Source organism: Brassica napus, chromosome C5, assembly GCF_020379485.1.
Source record: "Brassica napus cultivar Da-Ae chromosome C5, Da-Ae, whole genome shotgun sequence".
NCBI lineage: Eukaryota > Viridiplantae > Streptophyta > Magnoliopsida > Brassicales > Brassicaceae > Brassica > Brassica napus.
This window is the reverse complement of record NC_063448.1, coordinates 44,989,643-45,014,607: the sequence shown is the minus strand read 5'-3', so window position 1 is coordinate 45,014,607 and position 24,965 is coordinate 44,989,643. Positions and strand designations below refer to the sequence as shown.

The following is a 24,965-nucleotide window of genomic DNA, read 5'->3' as shown; positions in this document are numbered from 1 at the left end:
AGACCGAAGAAGTGTTTAAGATATCTTTTTTTTTTGGCCATAGTAATTGTTTGATTTTCTTACTTTTAACTTTTCCTAAGAATATCTGAAAGATTGAGCTTTAGTGTTAGACAATTTTAGGTAATTGCGAAGAAAGGAATCTAATTCCAGTCTTCTAACAATGTTATTGTAGGTTAACTTTTAAAACTTGAACTTGTTGTAAAACATTGACAAGGACATATAGCTAATCGGTTAGCCACTTCCATCGTGTTTTCTCGGTTGTCTCCATCTTTTAGGTTCGTCAAAGTGCTTGTACAGGTTGAATCATCTCATTAGCGAGACCTCTTAGAGTACTAAGGTGATCAGGACAAAATAGTTTTCTTTTTATAGTTTTCTGCCCATTTACGTCATTACGTGTTATGCTTGTTTGCCAGATTAAAAATAGTTCTAAAATATTTATATGTTCCTGAAAAATTTATGTATATGTGTATTACATATATTCAGAAATATAATAAATTTTGATAACAAATATTTTAATTTACCAATTTTCACAATTCCCAGCCAATAGTATTTCAAAAAGTATAATTTTTTGAAAATTTTACAATTCGCCATTATTAACTAATAAACACTACAAAGAAAAATTCAAATATATATCTTTTCGAAACAAATATATATTTTAGAACATTTATCTTATAAGAATAGAGAGTGTATAAAATTGAGTGATTATCAAAACAATAGTTAATTTTAAAAGTATAGTGCACATACATATTAATCTGCAACATCTAATTTGATAAGCTCAAAAACAATACCAAACTTTAGGATTTTGATATAACATGTGTTGAAATCATGCTTTTAGTTTAGACATGTATAAAAATTTATAAATTACTCATATGCATGTTATTTTAAGAAATTCAGTTTATTTTTTTCTATATATAAATATAGTGATGTTTTCCTTCTTAAATATTTTATTTCACAAAAAATAATAATAATCAAAACACTGTTCAACTGAGAACGACAAATTCAATAAGGTAACATTCGAACCAGACCTTATCTTCCCAAAACGCAAACCCCTTCTCCACCTTGCCGGCAACGCTTCTCTACTGAAAGCATCTTAGATTCAATTCCTCTCTTCATCTTTTATTTCTCCAGCAATGGCGATTCCGTTGCCCCTCACTTCCTGCTCGCCAATCTCAACTTCTTCTTCTATTTCCCGAACCTCTTTCGTCCCTCTCACGCCTCGCCATCGTAATTTCTTCTCCGAACAGAACTTCAGTAGGCGTATACTTATCAGCTGCTCTTCATCTTCGTCTTCGTCCTCTAACAATGGTTCAACTCCAGAGTCCATGAACGGGAGGTATTTTTAATCTTTTACGTCCACCAGGTGTCTGTTAAAATGCGTCAGTGAAGTCACTTTTTTTTTTGGATTTGATTAGATATATTGCAAAATTCAATCTTTTTTGGTTGAAGTAAATCTTAACCTTGGCCTGCGATTTTCCAGTGGGTTAAACGGGCAGTCATCGTTTCCTGGAATGCCTTCCTTTGATGGAACATCTAAGCCACCGGTTAAGTGGAGAAGGGTTTTGCTTAAAGTCAGTGGAGAAGCTCTTGCTGGAGACGAGGAGCAGAATATCGATCCAAAGGTTTCTCCTTTTTTCTCTTCTCTTTCTCTTATTTTCCTGCTTCATATGTCTCTCATTCAGTTTCTCGCTACTCTTTTTTAGGTTACTATGGCGATTGCAAGGGAGGTTGCAGCAGTGACTCGTCTTGGCATTGAGGTTTATTATCCAAAACAATTTTTTTTGTTCTAGCTGTGATTGGGTTGCACTTGTAAGGAGCTAGGTGTTATGGTTTACACTCTTTCCTAGACATGTTGATTGACAAAGTATATGATTTAAAGGAAATGTTTAGTACAAGAAGTGATGATGATTGCCTGTTGTACAAGTTGCAAAGTGTGTTGTTGAGTGTTGAGAACTATTTTTAGTTCAAACTTACAAGAAACATGAGGTGGAGGGTTGTGCTTTAAACATACGTGAAAGGATGATGATGATGAGTTTGGGTCCTGGGCATTGCAAGGTCCTGTATGCTCTGTCCTGATCTTCTTACGCTTTTACAACAGGTTGCGATTGTTGTTGGAGGAGGAAACATCTTCCGTGGATCCACCTGGGCTGGGTGCAGTGGCCTTGACCGCTCCTCTGCTGATTACATCGGGTATTGTATAATGTGTTTTATTTTTCCTCAACTTTCTATTATAGTCTTCTTGTTCCTCTTACTCCAAACGAAATCTTGTGTTTGGTCTCATTTGGTTCATCTAAAAATTTGACAGGATGCTGGCAACTGTGATGAACGCAATATTTCTGCAAGCGACAATGGAGAGCATCGGCATTCCAACACGTGTTCAAACCGCTTTCCGCATGTCGGAAGTCGCAGAGCCTTACATCAGAAGACGAGCCATTAGACATCTAGAAAAAGGCAGGGTTGTGATATTCGCAGCCGGAACAGGCAATCCGTTCTTCACAACCGATACTGCAGCAGCTCTCCGATGTGCTGAGAGTAAGTTAAAAAAAAAAGATAGTTTATGTTTTAAACTTTTGACCAAAAAAAAAAAAGTTTATGTTTTAAACTTTTCTCCAATGATTTCATTAACACACTTTCCCCCTTTTTTGACACAGTTAACGCAGAAGTAGTACTGAAAGCAACAAATGTAGATGGAGTCTTCGACGATGATCCCAAGAGAAACCCAAACGCTCGCCTCCACGAGTCACTAACTTACCAAGAAGTAACCTCAAAGGATCTCTCCGTGATGGATATGACTGCTATCACTTTGTGCCAAGAAAACAACATCCCAGGTTTGCTCTTCACAAACACTCTCTCAAACCTTAAACAACAGAAGAAACTTATACGTCAATGATATTTATTTGGTTTGTGATTCTTGTAGTTGTGGTCTTCAATCTGTCTGAGCCTGGAAACATCGCCAAAGCCATCAAAGGAGAGAGAGTTGGCACATTGATCGGAGGAACATGGAACTCTACTGTTGCAGCCACATGAAGAAACTTATAACTATTACTACTTCCTTAATATAGCAAGAAACTTAGAACTATTACTTCCTTAAATATAGTATCTTAGGTCTAGGAATCTATGTCTGGTTGTTCAAAAAAAAAAAGGGAATCTATCTGTCTGAAATTTTTGAAGTTAAATGAGTTTTACATTACAAAGACACAAACCACTCATCTTAACCCTTTGGGCTCAATCTTGGGATATGTCAAAATGAATAAAAATTACATAAAGATCTAAATATATTTTTCTCTAAGGATCCCAAATATGACTACTAAAGACATCAGCAAACGTTGGTGAAGCAACCAAACTAGCATAACTAGGACTATAAAGAATAAACGGGCTCATTAATCCCGACGGAGAAAACCATCCCGGTGAGAACATTCCAGCAGAAGCTGGCGGCAACATAGCCGGAGACGGCGAGAGTATCCCCGGAGCGTAGCCACTGAACTCAGCTGCTTCTTCCATAGCCGTGGCGACTTCCACCGTCTCTTCTTTAGCCGCCGTCGGTTCCTTTCCTCCTCTCGGGCTAGCATTCTCCGTCGCGGCGAGTCTCGCCGCCGGCGATACATCTCCGCCGTTTCCGGATTCGTGGAAGACCCCGGCGGAGATTCCGGTTAGTCGCTGGACGACGTTCATGAAATCGGAGGTTGTGGTGTGCACGACCTTCGGGGAGACGGCGTAGATAACCACCGGCTCTCGAGGAGCGTAGACCGGAGCTTGGTCGCGGTGATGATGCTGGGGAGGCGGAGCAGGGTGCTTGGGAGGTTTCTTGATCTTGTGAGAGTCTTTGTGGACGCTGAGAGGTGAAGGACGAGGACCGTAGATCTGAAGCTGTCGTTTCTGGTTCTGTAGATCGGAAGGATTATTGCCGGTTAAATAATCCGACGGATCCATTGGGAAAGAGAGTTTCTTTCGATCGAATTGGCTTGTCTTTTTTTTTTAAACTAGTTTGGTTTTGGAGTTGAAATGAAAGTTCAACCGACGAGTATATTGACCAAAACATTTGTTTTTTCAGACCGATTAGTTTGACTTTCAAAATATTGACTTTTTGCAGCCAACTAGACCTTTACAGCACATACTCAATTTAGGAATTCTTTTTTCTTGTCTTTCCACTTAATATTTTTAGGAAGGATCTTAGGAATCATTGATTCATTATCAGCGGCAACATTTATAATAATGTTTTCTGTTTACCGTGATCAACTTCTTTGCCAAACAATTTGCGTATATTAATTCATTATAATTTAATTTATTGGCTGTGCTACATGATTTGTTTCGGCATAAAAGTTAGCCTAAGACCTATTAACATGTGTTGTTTCTCTTAGTTTCACTATAACTATCATATCATGTTTTATTATATTGATTTATATATCAAAATATTAAGGGTAGAGATCAGTCACACATTTTCTAGCTGTAATATGTATATTCAACAAACCCTATATATTTTGATATATAAATAAATATAATAAAACATGATATGATAGTTATAGTGAAACGAAGAGAAACAACACATGTTAATAGGTCTGAGGCTAACTTTTATATAAACATAAGTTCAAAATGTTGACAGAAAAACATAAGTTCAAACATTCATTTATATGCTGGAATACAGCAAAACAAATTTAATTTGTTTATTAAGGTCCATGAACATTGTAACACCGAGCTTATTTTAAGTGGATGAAGTATAAGTGTATAACAACATACTTTAACCTAATCCCTTTCTCAAACAAAAAAACATACTTTAACCTACGCTGGCAATTTCTTACGATGATTGGTTCGGTTATCTTTGCAAGCCTGTAACTTTGTGATTGGTCGATTTTTGTTGTTTCTTCTTATAATAAAAACCGGTTATTGTTGACCTCGAAACAGGAAATCCCAATTTTCGATGAACTTAGAAGTCATTTGGAAAATGGGCTTTTCATTCCTTTAAAGCCCACAATATGCGTATAGTTTAGCACAAGCAATTAGTTAATCACTCAACTCTGCTTCTTGTGTTATTGTAACCTTTTTGTATGAATATTATTACTATATTAGGAGTAGGGCTTATATGTTTTCTTTTTGACAAAAGGTTCTAACAAACAACACACAAGAAACAAAGAAAGACCCAAAACTAGTAGCGATAAACAGACTACAATTTACTAGGGATGTTAACCTAGGGGTAAAATAACTCAGCCCAGCCCAACCCACAAATAACCCAACCCAGTTTATACCCAACCCGCAAAAACCGAAAAATATGAAGGTTGAAATTCAAACCAAGAAAATAACCCAATAAAGTATAGGTTTACCCGTGGGTACCCAAAGTATTATCTTATTTACTATGAAGATCATGTAAAATATTAATATCATTAATGTGAGCTTTAATATATAAACAAGATTTTGCAATTTTATAGAAATCTTGTTTTAGCGCAAAAACTCGTTTACGATTTTGGCGGAAAAACTCGTTTTTTCGAGAAAAAAAATTATTTTGCAATTTTAACCGGAAAACTCATTTTGCGGTTTTAGCAGTAAACATCGTTTCGACAGGAAAACTCATTTATAGTTTTAACGAGAAAACTTGTTAAGTTGTTTTTTGTTTTTTTAACGGAAATTTTTCTTTTTGCGGTTTTTGGTCGGTAATTTTTTTTTGTGGTTTTGGTTGGAAAACTCGATTTTTGCGGTTTGCGGGAAAAATAATCTTTCTGGTTTTGGCGGGAAAACTCGTTTTTGCGGTTTTGGCGGAAAAACTTGTTTTTACGGTTTTGGTGGGAAAATTTGTTAGATTTTGGCGGGAAACCTGTTTTCGATTTTGGCGGGAACAATCTTTTTGCGAATTTTTGGCGGAAAAACTCGGTTTTACGGTTTTGCGAGAAAATTCGGTTTAGCGGTGTTGGCGGAAAAACTCGGTTTTGCGGTTTTGGCGGGAAAACTCGGTTTTGCGGTTTTGGCGTGAAAACTCAGTTTCTCGTTTTTGGCGGGAAAACTCGATTTTTCGGTTTCGGCGGAAAAACTCGTTTTTTTTACGGGAAAACTTGGTTTCTCGGTTTTGGCGGGAAAACTCAATTTTTTCGGTTTCGGCGGAAAAAATCGTTTTGGCGGGAAAATTGGGTTTTGCGGTATTGGCGGGAAAACACCTTTTGCGGTTTTTGGCGGGAAAACTCGATTTTGCGGTTTTCAGTCGGAAAACTCGATTTTGGATTTTAGCGGAAAAACTCGTATAGCGGAAAATTCAGTTTTGCGGTTTTGGCGGGAAAACTCGGTTTTGCGGTTTTGGCGGAAAAAGTTAGTTTTATGGTTTTGGCGGGAAAACTCGGTTTTGTGGTTTCGACAGAAAAACTCGATTTTTCGGTTTCGGCGGAAAAACTCGTATTTGGTTTCTGTGAGAAAATTTATTTTACGGTTTTGGCGGAAAATTTTATTTTTTGGTTCTGAACAAGAAAAAAAACGTTTTTGCAAATTTTATATAATTTAATTAAAATGGTGAAAATCTATATATAAAATTGAAAATCCATGGGTACACAATTACCCTTTTGTATTTATCCAACATAAATATGAGTTTTAAAATTAATACCCATAATTGATCCAATTAATCTTAGATGGGTAAAAACTCAACCCATTATTAGTGGGTTTGGGTAAAACCATGAGTAATTACTCATGTTAACATTCCTACAAATTACAAACAACCACTACAATTTACAAACAACCACTAGTGGCCCGGACTTTCAGTGAAGTGAACTGTAAGCAAAAATTGTATTTTGGACCACTAAAAGCTACTTTAATTAAGAAGTAGAGTTGACAAAAAAAAAATTAAGAAGTAGAAAATGTAGGCCGCATGAGTCAAAACCGTCACCTGTGAATCATATGAAGACTATTTACCAGTCGAGCTAGTGTAATCTTCACTGTAAAACTGGCCTGAAACATTTTTATAAATTTAAATACCGGAAACAGATGCTTCATTGGCTTCTTGCCAGGCCGGCACTGCAAACAATGACCTAAAGTGAAAACTAACAAAAAAAACAGCCAAAGCGGAAATAGATGCTTTTGAAGAGAACCTGATGAACACAAACAGTCCTCATTTAACAAATAGGTACAGCAACAATTGAGTGGTCTCAAATGTCATTTCAATCTTGGAACCTTATTCCTATGTTTTTGGTTTTGTAAGCACAATTATTTAACCATCCATTTTGCTCATATTAATACACCATGTAGCCAGATTCAATGGACCATGCTTTAGATTAATCTTAGTACATGTAGTCGTCATCTTGAATAGATTCTAAATATCCAACCTGTTTCCAGTGGGGGCAAATCTACACAACTCCAATGCAACGACACTTGGGGTAACGAGGCTGCCTCAAATCTTTCAAGACTCGATGTTCAAAGTAGCAAACCAGCTACACCATAATAAGAATAGTCTATCTAACAAGAGTTAGATGCATGAGCAGTTCACCAAAATGTTGTATTGCTGATTTCATTGTAAGGAAGAGAAAAATGAACAATGAAGAAGAGAAAAGGTGTAGTTAAACCTAAATATAAAGGCCATGGTCTAGTCTTCTTCTGATGTATATAATTCGACTTTAATGCAACAACGTAAATCAATCCCACAAGATGATCATACTAGCAAATTAGTTCTGAATGTTGGTAAAACTGATCATACCAGCAACAAACTTTCTTATGATTTATATAACTACGTCTAATTTTAAAGATAGGTACATACTTATTAGAAATCCATACGTGGCGTGATTTGATTTTGAGTAAACCTAGTCTTGTAAGCAACCAAAAAAGAAGCACACAAACTTAACTTCAAACTTCAACACTTTGTTCAGATGTTTCGTCATTTTGTCTCACCATGACCAAACAGTTGTTTCGAATTTTCCTTGTCTTTATAAATAATATGCTCTACTTTATAACAAAAGAAGAATAAATTACAAATCAAATGTTGAAGCAAGTACCATTATTTTATTTTGTCACTTCAATCCAAAGGAACCTTATTCCTTTATTTTGGTTTAGTAAGCAAAATATCTATAAACCATCAATTTTCCTCATACTAATACAACTTTTTAGCCAGATTCAGTGGACTAAATTTTAGATTAATCTTATTCTTATAGTACATGAAGCTGTCATTTGTATTTGATCGTACCAAAAGTGTTTGTGTCTTGTCTAGCCAATAGATTTTCATACATCGCCTCAGCTAACAAGCTAAAGTAATCAGATATTAGTCATTTGATCCCTTCCCTTATTCCTTAGTACTATCTAGTAGTATATAAAAATTATAAATCTATTAAAAATATGCCACTTCGAATTGCTAATGTGTGTTTAAATATGATACAAGTTTGAAACATACGATATTTTTTAACCATTTTTACTATTAAAAAGTGTTTTGAAGACATATTAGATACAACATGTTATAAAAAAGACATAATATACAACTTAGTTAAATTAGGAGAATTAAAAACCAGAAACGAGAGTAAAAATTGAATACTAGTAAAATTGATCACACTAGCAAAAATGATTTACACGAAATCTACATTCAAAACAGTTGATTGTGACATATACTCCACTGAAAAGATTTATTATACCAAAAATCAAAATGGCATAATATGTGTGGTCTTGGTCTCGTAGGCAGCCAAAGCGGAAGCAGATGACTTGACCTTCAAAACCTTTATCAGATCTTTCGCCATTTGTCTCACCATCGGCGAGCAGTTGCTCTGAATCACCACTAACAGCTTCGTCACGCCGTTACTTCTCTCCACCGTCTCCTCCACCGTCTTATCTTCCTTAAACACGTGGCACAGACACCACAAAATCGTCACGGCGTGCTCCGTCGCCGTCGTCGATACTTTCAACAGTTTCTTCACCACTCCCTCCACGCATCCACCGCCGCAAATCTCCGATCTACCTTCTCGCTTTGACGATAGTATCTCCAACAGCTTCAGAGACTTCTCCGTCACCGCGACGCTTATCGTCTCCTCCGTCATGAGAATGTCTTTGATCTTCGTGATCGTTTTCGCGGCGATTAGTTTCGATCTCACTCGTTTCGATTTCGAGATTGTTATCATGAATGATAAACTCGTTTCCATCAAATTAGGATCCGACTCTGTGCTGATTGATTTGATTAGCTCCGTTAGAATCCCCTCGCGCTCTGCGATCATCATCTTCGATTTCGCGTCGTATGATGAGATAACCTCCAAAACACTAACGGCTTCGATCTTCGATTCTAGATCCCCGCGCTGAATCGCGAGGAGAATCGCCGTCAAGCAATCGGCACCGTTGGTCAACAACATCAGTTTCGATAACCGTTCTCGATCTCCCTCGTTACCTTTCTTGATTATAGTATCCAAAATCTTAATCGCTATAAAAGCTAGCTTGATCTTCGCCGTCTTCACGGCGGAGACGATATCGACGAGCATTGGTACGAGATCCTCTCTCCCGGAGAGAAACTCTCTGCTCGCTTCTGAATCCTTAACGAACCGAACGATTCTCGATAGAATCTCGAGACGAATCTCGTCGTCCTTCGCTTGACTCAGTCTCATTAACGACTCATTCACTTCTTCCTTCGTCGGGATTCCTCGAGCAGACGCCGGATCCGGGGAGCCAGCGGCGGAACTACCGACTGAGTCGGACCAGGCTTTGATAAGCCGTTGGAGAGTGAGGTTAGGAACGAAATCCTTTGATTTGAGAATCTGCATAGTGGCGGGACAAGTGTTGTTGCCTCCGTCGAGCCACCGCTGGATACTTGGACGATCGTAGGTGACGCCGGTGCAGAGACTAACGGGAGATCTCATCACGTCGAGAGATATCGGACACTTGAAGAAGGTAGGCACCGTAATGTACGTCTCGGTTTCATCTCTCCCCATCGTTTCGATAAAAAAAGAATCAGACGAGAAAATGCGGGAAAATAAAGTTAGAGATGATGATGCTATTGTTGTGTTAAGTGAAAGGTGGGGGAAGGAAGTGAGTGGTGGTGGTTTTAAAGACAGAGTCAAACGCACGCTTGCGTCACCGTTTTTAACCTATAACATACTATATAGTTTTTCTTGATATATTCTTTATCTTTACACATACGAAAAAACATTCGGTCCTATATATTCCCAAGATGTAGTTTCATGAATTAACACAAAAAAATATTAGTTGTACAGTTGAGAGGTCAGATATATAAGAATTAAATATTGTATTTAATAGGCCTGGGCACGGATTGGATATCCGGGTTTTTGAAGCTATTTGTGATTTGCTTTGTATATTATGAATATCTAATTTTTTTATTTGTTTTACTTCGTAAAAATACGGATATTCGGAAAAACGGATATCCGAAAAATAAATAGATATTTGCAGATATTTACGAATACTTACGAATATCTCATACGTTTTGATTAATACAAATAATCTTAAAATTTTGATACAATTTTTGTTTGTAAAATATTTTTTTTGCATGATATATGAATAAAAATTAAAAGAAGTAGTGAATCTCCATATTTTGTAAATTTTTTAAACTTAGTTAACAATTTTAATAACACAAAACTTAAGAAACAAATTATAATTGTCATAAATGTGTTCTATTCCTTTTATGTAATACTTTTATATAAGTAATATTGTGAATAAAATTTATCAAATCATATGTTAGAATAATAGTTATATGATTTTATACATTTAAAACTTTAAATATAATCAAGATATACATGTATTTATATATTACCGGATCGGATCGGATATCCGCTTCCCAAAATTTTAATATTTGTGATTTGCTTCGTAAGTTTACGGATATCCGGAATTTTCGGATCGAAACGAGTCACAAATCAAATCAAATTTAACTGATAAAATGTCTAATCCTAGTATTTAATAGTACAAAATAATAGAGAGAATTAAATGTTGTATTTAATCTATAACAATAAAGGAGGGTTTTCTCTCACCTCATGCGTCCACGTCACCACATAGGGTGGGGCTTTTCGTGACACGTGTCGCCATACCAAGCTATTTGTGATTTTTGTGCAATCTGGTTCTTTAATGCCACTTATTCGAACTGGACTTTTATTACATTTTCATATTAAGCTCAATCCTTTAGCCCATTCCTTTGAACATCTGTTACAAGCCCACACGATTAGGTTTCTTCTTCATTTTTCCTTTCACGCCTGCGACCTTCCTTCTTCCTCTCAAGACGACCCCCCTACGAAATTTCACAGAGACTTAAAGCTGCGTTCGATCTTCGTAACGTCTCAACCATCCATTAATCTGTTCTTTACTCCGAGTTTTTCCTTGATTATTCCACTCCTCCCGCGTTTCATTTATTCCTCATCACCACCTCTGTCAGCTTCCTCACACTCATTATCTCAAAGAAGCGTTGTGACTCTCCTCTCCACAAACGGCCAAAAAACTATCCAAACCATGACGGCTTCCCAACTATCGCTCTCTGCATTGAATCGTTGTAATGGCGACAATTGTCACACGGCTGCTCCCTTTTTGGGAAGCTCGGAATGTGAAGAAAGGCGTTGAAGAAGCTGGGATGATGAGTACTGAATCCTTACTAAACAACTTCTTAAGTGTTTTTCGTTACTTCCCGTTAAAAACTCAATTTTTAGGTCTTTTAGTTTGCTGTTAGAAATATTGAACCTTGCGTCTAGGGATTGATTCATATAGGCTGAGCTTTATGTGTAGAAGACTAAAGGAAAGATCTTTCAAAATCAAAGCTTTGATTCTTCGGCTGACAATGCGTTATCTCAAATATTTTCTCTACAAATAATGTCTAACAAGAGTTTTGACCAAAAAAAAAAATATATATATATAATGTCTAACAAGAGAAAGTGGTGAAAACAAATCGTGATACCACTATGAACAGTTCAAAAGTGATCGATCAGGTTCACTGGTAAATCAAACTTCTGATTTGGTTTTCATTTTCAGTGACTTAAAACACATATGCTCTGTATTTGGGTTATAATTTTTTTTTTGGCAGATTCGGTAGAGACAACAAGTGATCATTTTGGAGAAAGCAAGGCAAGATTTAGAAACACTGAGGGAACACATCTTTTCACGGCTGATGAAAGAGCTCCAAGTTACTGATTTGTGGAAGCTGCTGCAAACTTATTCCCCAGGGTCATGTGAGATATGAACCACTCATCTTATGGAACCATTTTGGTTAATTGATATATAATGTGTTTTTTTTTTTTGCTTACAGATGCATGAGTATGTTGACAGCAACGGTTTTTAAGTTCTGTGTATCAAAGACACTCTCTACTCCCGATGAGATTAACGCTATGCTTTTACAGCTTAGTGACTCCTTTAAAGCCGCCGCAGATCAATATGCTCAATGCGTAAGCCGTTTCGTCAGATGTACAACTTAATGTTGTTCTATATCAGTGAAAACACTTAAGCTAACAGCTACAACATTCACGAAGCAACTTCATGCAATGGTCAAGAAAAAGTCACCTCCACCGGCTAGAAACCAAGCTCCAGCTCCGACAGAGTGATAACAAGCGTTCAAAGCATCTTCCTTACGAACTCCACTGCTTGGTCGCAAATAGTCAATGAACAACCAGGTACTACGTTGATTTTATGAGAAGGAGAAAATTAATAAACAACTATACACACTGAGATTATTTATCCCAATGCAGTGGCTGGAAAAACATCGAAAGGTGGTCATGGTTAATGAGGAGTTTTTAAGGCCACAACCCTGCACAGCTACGAGAGCCACTAAAGGTTTACTTTCACTACTTTGTATCACCATGCTGACGCACAGTTGATTGGTTAAAATCAGACCTTCACCAACTTCAAACTGTAATATTGTAGAGCCTTTGGGAAAGACTGCTCGAGCAGCTCACCAAGAGATCCAAGCACATAAAAGAAATGGTGGTTTCCAACAAGTTTATTGTGGATTATGTCACTGTTTTCAGATATCATTAAACTCAGTGTAGCATCTATTACGTAATGTTTCTTTTAGATTTGTAAAACTGGAAACACACCCTGACATTCAAAATATTGGTGACTAAATGCAGGTTCAAAAAAAAGGTTGAACAGGGTCCCCCTAGGCTTCCTATAGGGCACCACCAAAGTACAGTTCAACTACTCTAAACATCAGACATATTTGCACTGCTGGTCACAAAATAACAGAGTATTTTTAAGTATCCACATTTAAACATCAAAATTCATATTCCAGACGCTTGCCACAGCCTCCGTAGATTGCTGGGGAATAGAAACTGGAATCTCTGTTGCAGCAACCAACACATATGATGGTGTAGAAAACAGAGGTCGGGATCATTCTCCTTATAGTTAATACCATTATATTCCTGGGTTCTAAAAGTTTATGTCCATATCTGTGCGATGTAGCTAATGCGAACAAATCTAGAGCTCTACAGATAAACCAAGAATCTTTGTACATAGTGAAAGCCACATGTCTTCATATTCTGCCTATGTCAGCATTGAGAGTTGAAGTATTCTCTGAAACCACAATGCTTTGTTCAAGAATTATTATACAACTTTTATGTCAATCTCTCATGATCTTATTTCTGTTTCAATAAAATTTTTATGTCGATGAAAACTTGAATGTTAGAATATTATGGAGCAATTTGGCATTTAGACCTACAGGTGAATTCTTTTGCCTTGCAGTTTTTTTTTGGGTGTTCAATGGAAAATTATTACAAAATTAATAGAGCAAATATAATATAAAAAAACGTTAAAAATAATTTTTACACGTCCAATGAAAAAGAAATACTCTATTAATTTTGTAATACACATTCCCTACATTCTCTATGAGCGGCAATGATATATTATATGATGCACATAGCTTCAATCATCATCAAGATTAATTTGTCTGACTATCTATACTTATTTATCATTGTAGGAGTTCCATATAGTGAGCATTCTAGATTGAATGATGGTTGTTTCCCTTTAGAAGAAAAGCCAGCAAAATCAAAGAAATCAGCGAGCTGGGTCTTCACTCTTGAGGTTGGCGAATTAGGGTGAAGGAAAGAACAAATGAGATCCGTCAATCTCTGTTCACCGTGATTATCATGTTCACCGTGATTATCAGGCAAGAGCACTATAAAAGCGTGAATATGAATATTTTATCTTTGTTAAAAAAATAGAATTTTTTTGTTAATTTAGACTTTTTGGAGTCTGAAATTTGGACATCTTAAAATCAGTAATATGAATTATAATTATTTACAAAATTAAAGAAGCTATAGTATATAAGAAAAATTTTGTTTAAAGGAAGCAATATGTGACACAAGTTGTATAACTCTGACAATCTAACAATTTAGGTTTTATGTATTTCTATAAATAGCTTTCATATAAAATAAAGGAAAAAAAGAGTCAAAATACACAAAAGAAACAGAAGAGAGAAGATGGCCATATTTCAGAAAAGTAAGCTTGAGCATTTTGGCAATAAAAATGTCTTTGATACAGTAAAGTAAAGGACTGATACAATGACTTGGCCAATGACCACACTCAGATTTTTAGATTATTCATGACTATTAAAAATTGAAAACGTCAAGTTTCAAAAAAAAAATTGAAAACGACCCAACGCTGGAACAAAATATCAAAGTAGAAAATATTAAAGTAGAACAAACAATGAAAGAACATAAAATCATTTCTATTTTATTATGAATATTTTTAATACTAAAATTAATATATGATTTACGAACAAATGTATCACCTGCTACTGTTAAGGGGTACCTAATCTGAAAACGTCCCATGCAAAAAACATAACCAAAACAAAGTATTTAACCAATATGTACAATGAAGCCCCTAATAGATTGACACATCCAAGACATTGAGAAAGCATGTGCAGATTGTCGGATTGTTACTACTTTAATGAAATGAACAAATTTATTATCTTCATTCAAACATGATAATGCATTTATATGTTTTAAGTTCAACTATATTTAAACTATATTTACTTTGATGCAACTATCAGTTATTTATTTTTTTTTATTCAATAATCTGTGAAAATTATTTTTAATATTCTTCTTTGACCTAAACAATTTCAAAAAAAAAGTAATACACTATTGTCACTAACCATTATTAAATGGATAAGAATAAAAGCAATTTTGAACTAATTAGAAAATAAAATATATGAACCCGGCGCGTAGCGCCGGAATATCACTAGTATGAAATAATTCAGAGATTCAACTAATTTTTTGGTATAGGGTCAAAAATCAAAGAGTGTCTTGCTCGGTCAAATGTCGTAACCGTTAGATCTGAGTTTGATGGGAGCTTTGACCAACGGTGTCGATTTTCATACACGTGTGAGTTAGGAGGCCAGAAGCGTGTGGATAATAGTGGGGCCCAATATTCTGCACGAGGGTCTAGTCAAGTCCGACCTCGTCGTGAGAACAATGCACATGGACTTGGTCCATTATCTGTCTTATTTTTGGTACATGAAACTAAAAACCAAACAAACGAACAATCATGAAAAAGCAACGTTATAATATCTGTGTTCAAACTCTGAGTCAGCAAATATATGGAAGCTGATCATATTGGTTGTGGTCGAATAATACTTTTTTGACATATAAATTTTGTTGTAGTTAAATTTTGTTGATCAACAATGGTGATGATTGGTTCGACTGTAGCCGTAGAATTTTAACTGTAAAAGTTTAGATGTAGATAAATTGGTTGTAGTTGTAAAGTTGTTACTGTTGATTATTTTTGCAGAGACTTTTGCTGTAGTTAAATTTGTTGTAGCTGTAAGCTATAGGCTGCAAATATTTTAAAATAAAATATGTAAAATATGTGATGTATATATAAAATAATTATTATTTTTATCACTTAAAATAATTTATATTAATATTTTTTAAATTATCAAAGTTTACTGTTATTTAAAATGTGATATGTAAATAATATTTATATTATTTAAAATATTTCAATAATTTAAAAGCACCTAAAATTAGAGTAAAATATTTATAGATTTTTTTTATTATGATTATTTTATTTATTTAATATTATAGATATTTTTTTATTCTTACAGTTTTTACAGCTTATAAATAAAAGATGTAGGTTTTTTAACTAAAATACATAAGAAAAATGTTTGCTTTATTTTTTTGATGTAACTTACTAGCTTTAAAAATAAAGTTAAACCATGATTGGTAAAAATTAATAGAAATTTGATGTAGGCTTTAACTTTGAAAAAAGTAAAGCAAAAGCAGGATTGGTAAAGTTTAATGATTTAGAAAAAAATAAAGTTAAAGTATGCAGATAAAACTCAACCAATCACCCCCTTTATATAATAAGTTGTGTTGTGGCTTGGCTTCCACTACGGATAAAGGGGGGAAAATTATTCGAGCGAATGTGTTTTATTCGGGGAGAAAAGCAAAAGCGTTTCTTTTATTTTGTGGACTGTCATCTTCTGGCTCAATATAATATGTTTGTTAGATAATTTAAACTTTTGTGATGAGCAACAACATGTATTTTAGAAAGCATAATAAGCATTCGAATATCCACAACATTTTAGTTGTCCCAATCGTATAAAACATGTGGTTAAGACTGCCTAATTTCCAATGAAGCTGTATAATCGACTATCAAATTAGAGCACTTTCAACGCGGGTTGTTAAGGGGGTGCTTAGTTTAATTTTGGATTTAAGAAAAAAGATAAATGGGATTAATGAGTGGAAGCGGCGCTTAAATAAGGGGAAGAAGAACCGCATCTTGTGGACACGTGTTCGCTATTGGGCACACCTCTTTCGCTCTTTTTTGACAAACACACGGCTTCTCTCTCCTTCGCGTAGACGAAACCTCGTCTCTTCACCTCACCTCGACGAATCCGCCGGTGTTGATCGATTTCTCATCGATCGGTTGAAGACGTCGGCGTATGTGACGGTGAGAACCTCGTATCTGGCGGTGGAGGCGTCGATTGTGGCCTATTCGATAGACGACGATGCGTCTCTCTAGCTCTCTCCACCACTCTGCCTCTCTTTCATCATCTCTCCTCGGAGAAGAATCACGGCTTCTGTTTCTGTGGCTCGACGGCGCTCCTCGACGGTTGAAAACCTCTATCTCTCCCTCCACGGCTGAAGTCGCCGAAGCGAAAGGTAAAGCAGAGTATCTCTCTTTCAACTCATGCATGTCTTAGATTTTTGGTCTTTCTCTGTATTTGTGATGTGTTTGCTTCGTATGATCTGGCTTTTGATGTCTGTTATTGTAATCGGTCACCTCTGATCCACTTTTATTTTGTTTTGTTTCTCTGTCTGTTGAGATGGTTCCGATCAAGAGGATATTGATGTTCGTCTTACGGATCAACAAACATGAAGGTTCATCAACGTTCGACTACAATGGCAATAAAGGTAACACACATCTTTATCGCTGAACTAAATTGGTTTAGTCTGTTTGTCTTATCTGAATTGGAATGGTTGTCGAATTGATTAAGTCTGTTTATCTGAACTGAATTGATTTAGCATTTGGTTTGTGTGTCTGAACTGGATTGTTTGTCGAAATGGTTTGAATTGAACCGAATTGATGGTGCTTCTGCTTTGTGTCTCTGAACTGAATTGATGGTGCTTTTGGTTTGTGTCTATGAACTAAATTGACTCTAGTTTGTGCTCGGATTGAATAGTGTCTATTATGTGTTTTTGGTTTGTCTGTCTGACTTGAAAATTGTTTGTCATTTTGGTTTCAATTGAACGGTTGGTAATTAATGTTGTGGTTAGAGAGATATTTACTTGTGGTCATTAATGTTGTGGTTAGATAGAAAGCAAAGGTGATGTGTGATTAATGGGTTAGAAAACTGTCTTCTCGAAATGGTTGGGTGTTGATCAATGGTGATCAATACTTGTTTCCTTCTTCCCTTTTTCCCTTCTTCTCTTTTATTAAAACCGTCATTCTTCTCTTCCATCTATCAAAGCTTTCTCTCTTTTCGTTATTTCTTTTATTTCTCTCTATTGTTTATCTCTGTTGTTTCTCTCTTGAGCCTTTCGGATATGGATTCCAATTCATATACACCGTTTGGAAACTTTGTTGATCTTCTGAATAGTCAGCAAGACACTGTCTTTGGTTATGTCCAAGACAGTGTCAAAGTCTCTTCCTCCCAAGTCCCTGCAGACCGTAAAGAAAGGAGGGTGTGGTCGCCAGTTGATGATGTTGCCCTCATTAGCGCTTGGCTAAACAAAAGCAAAGACCCGGTGGTAGCTAACGAGCAAAGAGCTGGTAAGTTCTGGAAAAGGATTGCTGCATACTTTGCAGCAAGTCTCAAAGTTGCAGGTTCTGAAACTAGACAGCCACTTCATTGTAAGCAAAGGTGGCAGAAGATAAATGACCAAGTAAACAAATTTTGTGGGGCGTATGAATCAGCAACTAGGGAGAAGAGTAGCGGCCAAAATGAGAACGATGTTCTCAAACATGCGCATGAGATCTACTACAACAACCACAAGAAGAAGTTTACTCTTGAGCACGCATGGAAGGAGTTGAGGAATGACCAGAAATGGTGTGAATTGTGTAGTTCTAAAACCACAGCAAGCGGCAAAAAGAGGAAGTTTGATGAGAGTGCACAATCAGCAAGCTCTTACGCGTTTGAAACCACCACTGGTGAAGCTGAGCAAGCAACTATGCGTCCCCTTGGTGTTAAGGCTTCAAAGCGCCACGGTAAGAAGACGATGGGAGATGGTAAGGCGCTGGATGAGTTGGAGAGTATGTGGAGGATCAGGAAGGAAGATTTGGCTGTCAAAGAGAGGATGCCAAAGATGAAGCTACTTGACTCATTAGTTGGCAAAGCAGATCTACCCGAGTATGAAGAAGATTTGAAGAAGAAGCTAATTGATGAGCTTATGTCAAATTAGTTATAGTATAAACTTAAGTTTGTGTTGTTTAAAGTATGGTCTAAACTTAAGTTTGTGTTGTCAAATTACTTGTTTGTTGGTCTCTAAGCTTAAGTTTGTGTTGTCTTTAAGTCTCGGTTCTTGTTTTGCAAGTTTCTGTCTCTCCACATTAATAATATAAATTCTTATGTTCGGTTTCTCAACTTGATATATATGTTTTAAAAAAGCTGTGTGTATGTGTTCACGAGTCTTTCTGTGTCTGTATTTTTCTTGTCTTGTTTACATGTGCTTGGATTAATGTTTTTTGTCTTTTTGTCTCTGTATTTTCAGGTCATGCGAGTTGGAATACAATTTGTTGGAAGACAGTGTTGTTGTTGGAAGACATTGGATGAATCATGTCTCATCTGTTGTCACATGTGTTCACGGGTCTTTGTCTTGTTGTACTGTGTATTCTGTTGTCTCATGTGTTGTTCACAAGACAGTGTTGTTGTTGTAAGTCACGAGTCTTTGTCGAGTTGTAAGTCACGAGTCTTTGTCAAATTGTGGTGTAGTGTGATTGACTCAAGTTGAATGTATTATATAAACTTCTCAAGTCTTCTCATTTGCACAAACTTCTCATACTTCTTTCTTAACAAACTTCTCATTCTCCACGATAAAATTTTTCATGTAAACAAACTTCTCATATAAACATAAAGTGTCATATCTCCTCTTGTTTCTTATCTCCTCTTTTCATTCTACACCATCTTGTTTCTTATGGCATCTTCTTCTAATAATCTTTTTCAGGATTTAGAAGATGACATATTTGATCAACACTGTGATCAATATTTTGATCGTTACTTCGAAAATGTTGTCAATAATTATGGTGATAAACAAGAAGAAAGAAGAAGAAAAAAAAGAGCTTATATCGAAAGAAACCGTGAAGCAGGCAATCTCCAGCTGTGGAATGATTATTTCAGTGACACACCAACATATCCCGATAATATATTCCGCCGACGATTTAGAATGAACAAGCTGTTGTTCATGAAAATTGTTGATCGACTCTCCAATGAAATGGAATTCTTTCAACAAAAACCAGATGGTCTCGGAAGGCTTGGTCTCTCTACACTTCAAAAATGTACCGCAGCTATTCGAGTCTTGGCATATGGTCATGCGGCTGATGCGGTTGACGAATACCTTCGGCTCGGTGCAACTACTACTCGGTCATGTTTGGAACAGTTTGTCGAAGGAATAATAAAAAATTTCAGCGATGAGTACCTAAGAAAACCAACACCGGCTGATCTTCAACGCCTACTTTATATCGGAGAGCATCGCGGATTTCCCGGAATGATAGGAAGCATTGATTGTATGCACTGGGAGTGGAAGAATTGTCCTACCGCTTGGAAAGGTCAATATTCACGTGGTTCGGGAAAACCCACGATTGTTTTAGAGGCAGTTGCTTCGTATGATCTATGGATATGGCATGCGTTTTTTGGACCTCCAGGTACCTTAAATGATATCAATGTTCTAGATCGCTCACCTGTTTTCGATGACATAATAAAAGGTCATGCTCCGCAAGTCACTTACTCTGTCAATGGAAGAGAGTATCATTTGGCTTACTATCTCACCGATGGTATTTATCCAAAATGGGCAACTTTTATCCAATCTATTCCAATACCACAAAGACCGAAAGCAGTTTTATTTGCTCAACATCAAGAAGCTGCCCGGAAAGATGTCGAGCGTGCATTTGGAGTCTTACAAGCTCGCTTTGCCATTGTTAAGAATCCAGCTCTTTTTTGGGATAAAGTCAAAATTGGAAAGATTATGAGAGCATGTATCATACTCCATAATATGATAGTAGAAGACGAACGAGATGGCTACACTCAATATGATGTTTCAGAGTTCCAACAAGAACACAACGTGAGTTCACATGTTGATCTCACGTATTCTACAGATACCCCTACAAATATCGCCAATATGATGGGTGTTCGAACTAGAATTCGTGATAGACAGATGCATCACCAACTGAAAGCTGATTTGGTTGAACATATATGGTGTAAATTCGGACGTGACGAGGACAACAACTGATTTATTATGTGCTTTTTTCAAATTATTTTTGTTTATTTTAGTAATTTTTGCTGTAATTTTTTTTTAAATCTATGTTTAAAATGATTTCTTGTAATATATTTTATTTAATAAATAAATTTTTACTAAAATTAAATTTATCTTTAGTATTATTTTTTTTTAATAACCTCTAATTAAGAATCTACCATTAGAGCAGTTTAAACAAAGAGATTCTTAGCAATGGTTATTAAGCTAAATTTATTACTTTAAAATGAATTAAGAACCCATTAGGGGTTCTATGGTTGAACGTGCTCTTAGGGTTGCATTGAATATTTGAATATATATATATATCAAATTTAAAGGATTTGAGAGTTTGGTCCTTTTGTTAATTATTGCTTTGTTTGCTCACGTACGGTTGTGCCATTACATATGTTTAGTGTGTGGATGCTTCGTATTTAATACATAAGTTCGACTAATGCTAATATATTTTAGTTCGTTTGTTATGTTTCAGTTTTTTCGTTCACTTATAAGTGGTTCATACTTGCTCTTGTTTTCTTTAAAGTGAAAATTGGTTTATCACCTCTCCATTATTTTTTCTTCATGGATAAATTAACTGGATGCTTATCTAGTTTTCTATCATTGATTTTTACAAACTTTAATTTTGGAAACATAAAAAAGACTAAATATCCGTGGATGGTATAAGCAGAGGTGGCCGAAAGTTGCTGGCCTAATTAGGTCAAGTTTCGATTAGGTTTAGCATAATTAATCAGGTATGTATACAATCATGGTAATAGCCGTTGAAACGAGCGTAAGATATGAGCAATCTTTTAATAAAACTCAGATACATTATTTTTGAAGATACAGCACGTCCTTGTTCAAAATTCAAACTGCAATGAATGGTAACTATATAGCATTAATTAAACGAACACTTTAATTTTCTTTTCAAATTATATACTCCGTCCCTTCCGCAAATGCTTTGGAAAAGTTTAGATGTTTCAAAATATAAGATGTTTTGATATTTTCAAGGTGCTTTAACTTTATAGAAAATTGGTTAACCAATAACATTTTACTGCATTATTTATGATTGGTTAATTTATGTTAATTTATACTCTTTCCGTTCCCGAAAGTAAGATGTTTTAGGTTTTTTACTTTTTCCACAAAGATAGATTTTTTTATATGTTTAAGGTACTTTTTATAATTTTAAGAAACGTTAAATGAAAATATTTGAATTGATTAAATTTCATTGGTGAAAAGTTATGAGAAAAAGACAAAAATAGCACTAAATCAAGTTTTTGTTCCCAAACTAACACTCAAGGTCAAAAGTCACAAAAATAGCACTTAATGTTTTATCAAAAGTCACAAACTTAGGGTTTAGAGTTAAATGGTGGGGTTTAGGATTTAGGATTTAGGGTTTAGAGTTTAGGGTTTAGGGTTTAAATTTTAGGGTTTAGGGTTTAAAGTTTAGGGTTTAGAGCTTAGGGTTTAGGGTTTACGGTTTAGGGTTTAGAGTTTAGGGTTTAGGGTTTAGAGTTTAGGGTTTAGGGTTTAGAGTTGAGAAATGAGGTTTTGGGGATAAGATTTCAAATTTTGAAAAATTAAAAAATTAAAATTTTCAAAGGATAAACTTAGAAAGGTGCTATTTTGGTCATTTTAGTTTTTGAGTGCTATTTTTGTGATATAAACTTAGAAAGGTGCTATTTTGGAGATTTGCCCAAAAGTTATTGGAAAATGTATAATAAAGTAAAAGAAAAAGTAAATTATAAACATTTATTGAATTCTTAATAAACGTACTTTAGAAAATTTTAATTTCAAGAACAGAGAGAGTGTTATTTAATAATTTTATCTCCTAAAAGGTAAGTTTTTTAATCCTTGTGCATTCAAGTAAAACTTCTTATATTATGGAACAGATAGAGTATTTTTATAGTCCTCATTATGGCAGGCGAATGAATGAATACACTACAAGAAAACACAAAATTAACGACGAAATGTAACGAGGAAAATAAGTCCTCGTAAATGTACGTCTTATTTACGAGAACCTTACGAAGAAAAAACAAATCAACGTAATTTCGTCGTAAAATAACGATAATAAAGTTTCATCGTAAAAACGACGCAATTTAACGTGGTTTTTACGAGGAAACAAGATTTCATCGTAAAGTAGACATAAATATAACGAGGAATTTACGACGAAATATTTTACGTCTATTCCGCGTCGAAATTTATGATTAATTAATTTTAACGTTCTCTTTATTTTTGCAGGTTGATTATAACGATCCAGATTACCCCACATGGTTTCATGAATTAATTCAAGGTCCAGTTGCAAAGGTCACCACATCACCGATGTATTTCACACGAGGCTGTACTTTTCATACATATGAGTATGGTAGACTTCGGGCGACAAGTAATTATGGAATATGTGTGAAAGGCGAAACAGATTTCTACGGGATCTTGCATGAGATTATTGAAGTGGAATTCTCAGGGTTATTGAAGCTGAAATGTATCCTCTTCAAATGTAACTGGTTCGGCCCCGTCGTCAACCGAGGTGTTCGATTTAACAAATTTGGTGTAGTTGATGTCAATGGTGGACGAAAGTACAACAAATTCGAGTCTTTCATATTAGCTTCGCAAGCAGACCAAGTCAGCTTCCTTCTATACCCTCGGATGAAAGAATCAGGAATCAATTGGTTTGTCGTTGTCAAAGTTACACCTCGTGGACGAATAATCTGTGGAGAAGAACAACCATTGCAAGAAGAACACATCAATGAAGTCGAGGAACCTGAACAACAAACTGATGACATCTTTCTTATTGATCCGCATAATCGTGAGTACGAAGATCTTCCCGACGATACGACGGACGAAGCTGTTGAAGACGAGTTTAATGAAAATGATGATGTTTCTAGTGATGACGAGAATGTCAATGATATATCCGAATGATGATGTAATTTTCTTAAATATGATTTATTTTTAGAATTAATGCATGTATTTAGTTTGTTTAATCATGAAAATTAAATTATATAATTTGATTTTGTGTAACTCAATTGGGGGTTTGGAGTTTAAAAAGAAGAGATTGAGTGTTAGATGAAGTTAAGGAATTTGGGGTTTGGGTTTTGGGGTTTCGGGTGATAGGGATTTGCATACCTTCCTCGTAAAATCCTCGTAAAAAAAACACGGGCCTTGTTATTTCCTCGTTAATTTACGACGATTTTACGACGAAAATGAAAACACGGGCCTTGTTATTTCCTCGTAAATTTACGACGATTTTACGAAGAAAATGAAAACATGGGCCTTGTTATTTCCTTGTTAAATAATGAGGATTTTACGACTACAACTACTTCTATAAATAAGCACATCCCTCCCATTCTGAACTTGCACCAAAAAAAACTAATCCATAGTTTTAAAAAACCTGAAGGCAGTGCACGGTCACTAGAACATTTCTGATCAGTTTCAATGCTAGTTGGAATTGATAAGTACTGTTCTAGTGCTTGTGTCTTTCTTCAGTTTTGTTTTTTGAAATTGAAACACTTTTCATCGTAAAATCGTCGTAAATTAAAACACGGGCCTTGCTAATTCGTCGTAAAAAAAACACTGGCCTTGTTATTTCCTCGTAATATTACGACGATTTTACGAAGAAATTGAAAATACGAGCCTTGTTATTTCCTCGCAACAAAAACACGAGACTTGTTATTTCCTCGCAACAAAAACACGGGCCTTGTTATTTCCTCGTTAATTTACAAGGACTTTATGAGTACAACTACTTCTATAAATAAGCACATCCCTCCCATTCTAAACTTGCATAAAAAAAAACTAAACAATAGTTTGAATAAACCTGAAGGGCGTGCACTGTCACTAGGACAGTTCTGATCAGTTTCAAATGCTATTTGGGATTGATAAGACTATTTTGGTGCCGGTGCCTTCCTTCAGGTTTTTTTTTGTAAATTGAAACATTTTTCGTCGTAAAATCGTCGTAAATTAAAACAAGGGCCTTGCTAATTCGTCGTAAAAAAAACACGGGGCTTGCTAATTCCTCGTAAATTTACGTGGGCTTTACGAAGAAAATTAGAAAATAAAAACTTTTCATCGTAAAATTGTCGTAAGCAAAAACACGGGCCTTGCTAATTCGTCGTAAAATAAAACGCGGTCCTTGCTAATATTTCGTAAAGTTATGAGGACTTTAAGAAGAAATGTAAGTATGTATAT

The 24,965-nt window shown here is 35.5% G+C and overlaps 4 protein-coding genes across 6 annotated transcripts; 2 read left to right on the top strand and 2 right to left on the bottom strand.

Annotated features, from left to right (window-relative positions):
* Positions 1-968: 968 nt before the first annotated feature.
* LOC106446826 (uridylate kinase) lies at positions 969-3,199 on the top strand. Its single transcript, XM_013888635.3, has 7 exons — positions 969-1,333; positions 1,478-1,619; positions 1,701-1,754; positions 2,096-2,187; positions 2,303-2,529; positions 2,649-2,825; positions 2,915-3,199. Exons 1-7 carry the CDS (start codon positions 1,131-1,133, stop codon positions 3,022-3,024), a joined length of 1,005 nt encoding a protein of 334 aa, XP_013744089.1. The 5' UTR covers positions 969-1,130; the 3' UTR covers positions 3,025-3,199.
* LOC106446827 (protein MKS1-like) lies at positions 3,151-4,073 on the bottom strand. The gene has a single exon (XM_013888636.3). The coding sequence runs from the start codon at positions 3,925-3,927 to the stop codon at positions 3,283-3,285; it is 645 nt and encodes a 214-aa protein (XP_013744090.1). The 5' UTR covers positions 3,928-4,073; the 3' UTR covers positions 3,151-3,282.
* A 4,395-nt stretch (positions 4,074-8,468) lies between these two features.
* Positions 8,469-10,858, bottom strand: LOC106446829 (U-box domain-containing protein 29-like). The gene has a single exon (XM_048756581.1). The coding sequence runs from the start codon at positions 9,855-9,857 to the stop codon at positions 8,586-8,588; it is 1,272 nt and encodes a 423-aa protein (XP_048612538.1). The 5' UTR covers positions 9,858-10,858; the 3' UTR covers positions 8,469-8,585.
* Positions 10,859-10,926: 68 nt separating this feature from the next.
* On the top strand, positions 10,927-20,311 carry LOC106446830 (glutathione S-transferase T3-like). 3 transcript variants are annotated; one of them, XM_048756585.1, is made up of 8 exons: positions 10,927-11,504; positions 11,945-12,089; positions 12,167-12,527; positions 12,603-12,687; positions 12,778-12,837; positions 12,984-13,039; positions 13,145-13,235; positions 13,315-20,311. In XM_048756585.1, exon 8 carries the CDS (start codon positions 17,736-17,738, stop codon positions 18,750-18,752), a length of 1,017 nt encoding a protein of 338 aa, XP_048612542.1. In that variant the 5' UTR covers positions 10,927-11,504; positions 11,945-12,089; positions 12,167-12,527; positions 12,603-12,687; positions 12,778-12,837; positions 12,984-13,039; positions 13,145-13,235; positions 13,315-17,735; the 3' UTR covers positions 18,753-20,311. The 3 variants fall into 3 exon arrangements, with proteins under 3 accessions (XP_048612542.1, XP_048612541.1, XP_048612540.1); XM_048756584.1 differs by having other exon boundaries at positions 12,778-13,083; positions 13,158-13,235; XM_048756583.1 differs by having other exon boundaries at positions 10,927-11,857; positions 12,778-20,311.
* Positions 20,312-24,965: the final 4,654 nt, after the last annotated feature.

Excerpts from the sequence above, each read along its gene's own strand:
- LOC106446830 (XM_048756585.1), top strand. The coding sequence starts at position 17,736 with ATGGTGATCAATACTTGTTTCCTTCTTCCCTTTTTCCCTTCTTCTCTT.
- LOC106446827 (XM_013888636.3), bottom strand. The coding sequence starts at position 3,927 with ATGGATCCGTCGGATTATTTAACCGGCAATAATCCTTCCGATCTACAG.
- LOC106446826 (XM_013888635.3), top strand. The coding sequence starts at position 1,131 with ATGGCGATTCCGTTGCCCCTCACTTCCTGCTCGCCAATCTCAACTTCT. Across the intron at positions 1,755-2,095 it reads TGACTCGTCTTGGCATTGAG|GTTGCGATTGTTGTTGGAGG; the intron begins GTTTATTATCCA and ends CTTTTACAACAG. Across the intron at positions 2,826-2,914 it reads CCAAGAAAACAACATCCCAG|TTGTGGTCTTCAATCTGTCT; the intron begins GTTTGCTCTTCA and ends TGATTCTTGTAG.
- LOC106446829 (XM_048756581.1), bottom strand. The coding sequence starts at position 9,857 with ATGGGGAGAGATGAAACCGAGACGTACATTACGGTGCCTACCTTCTTC.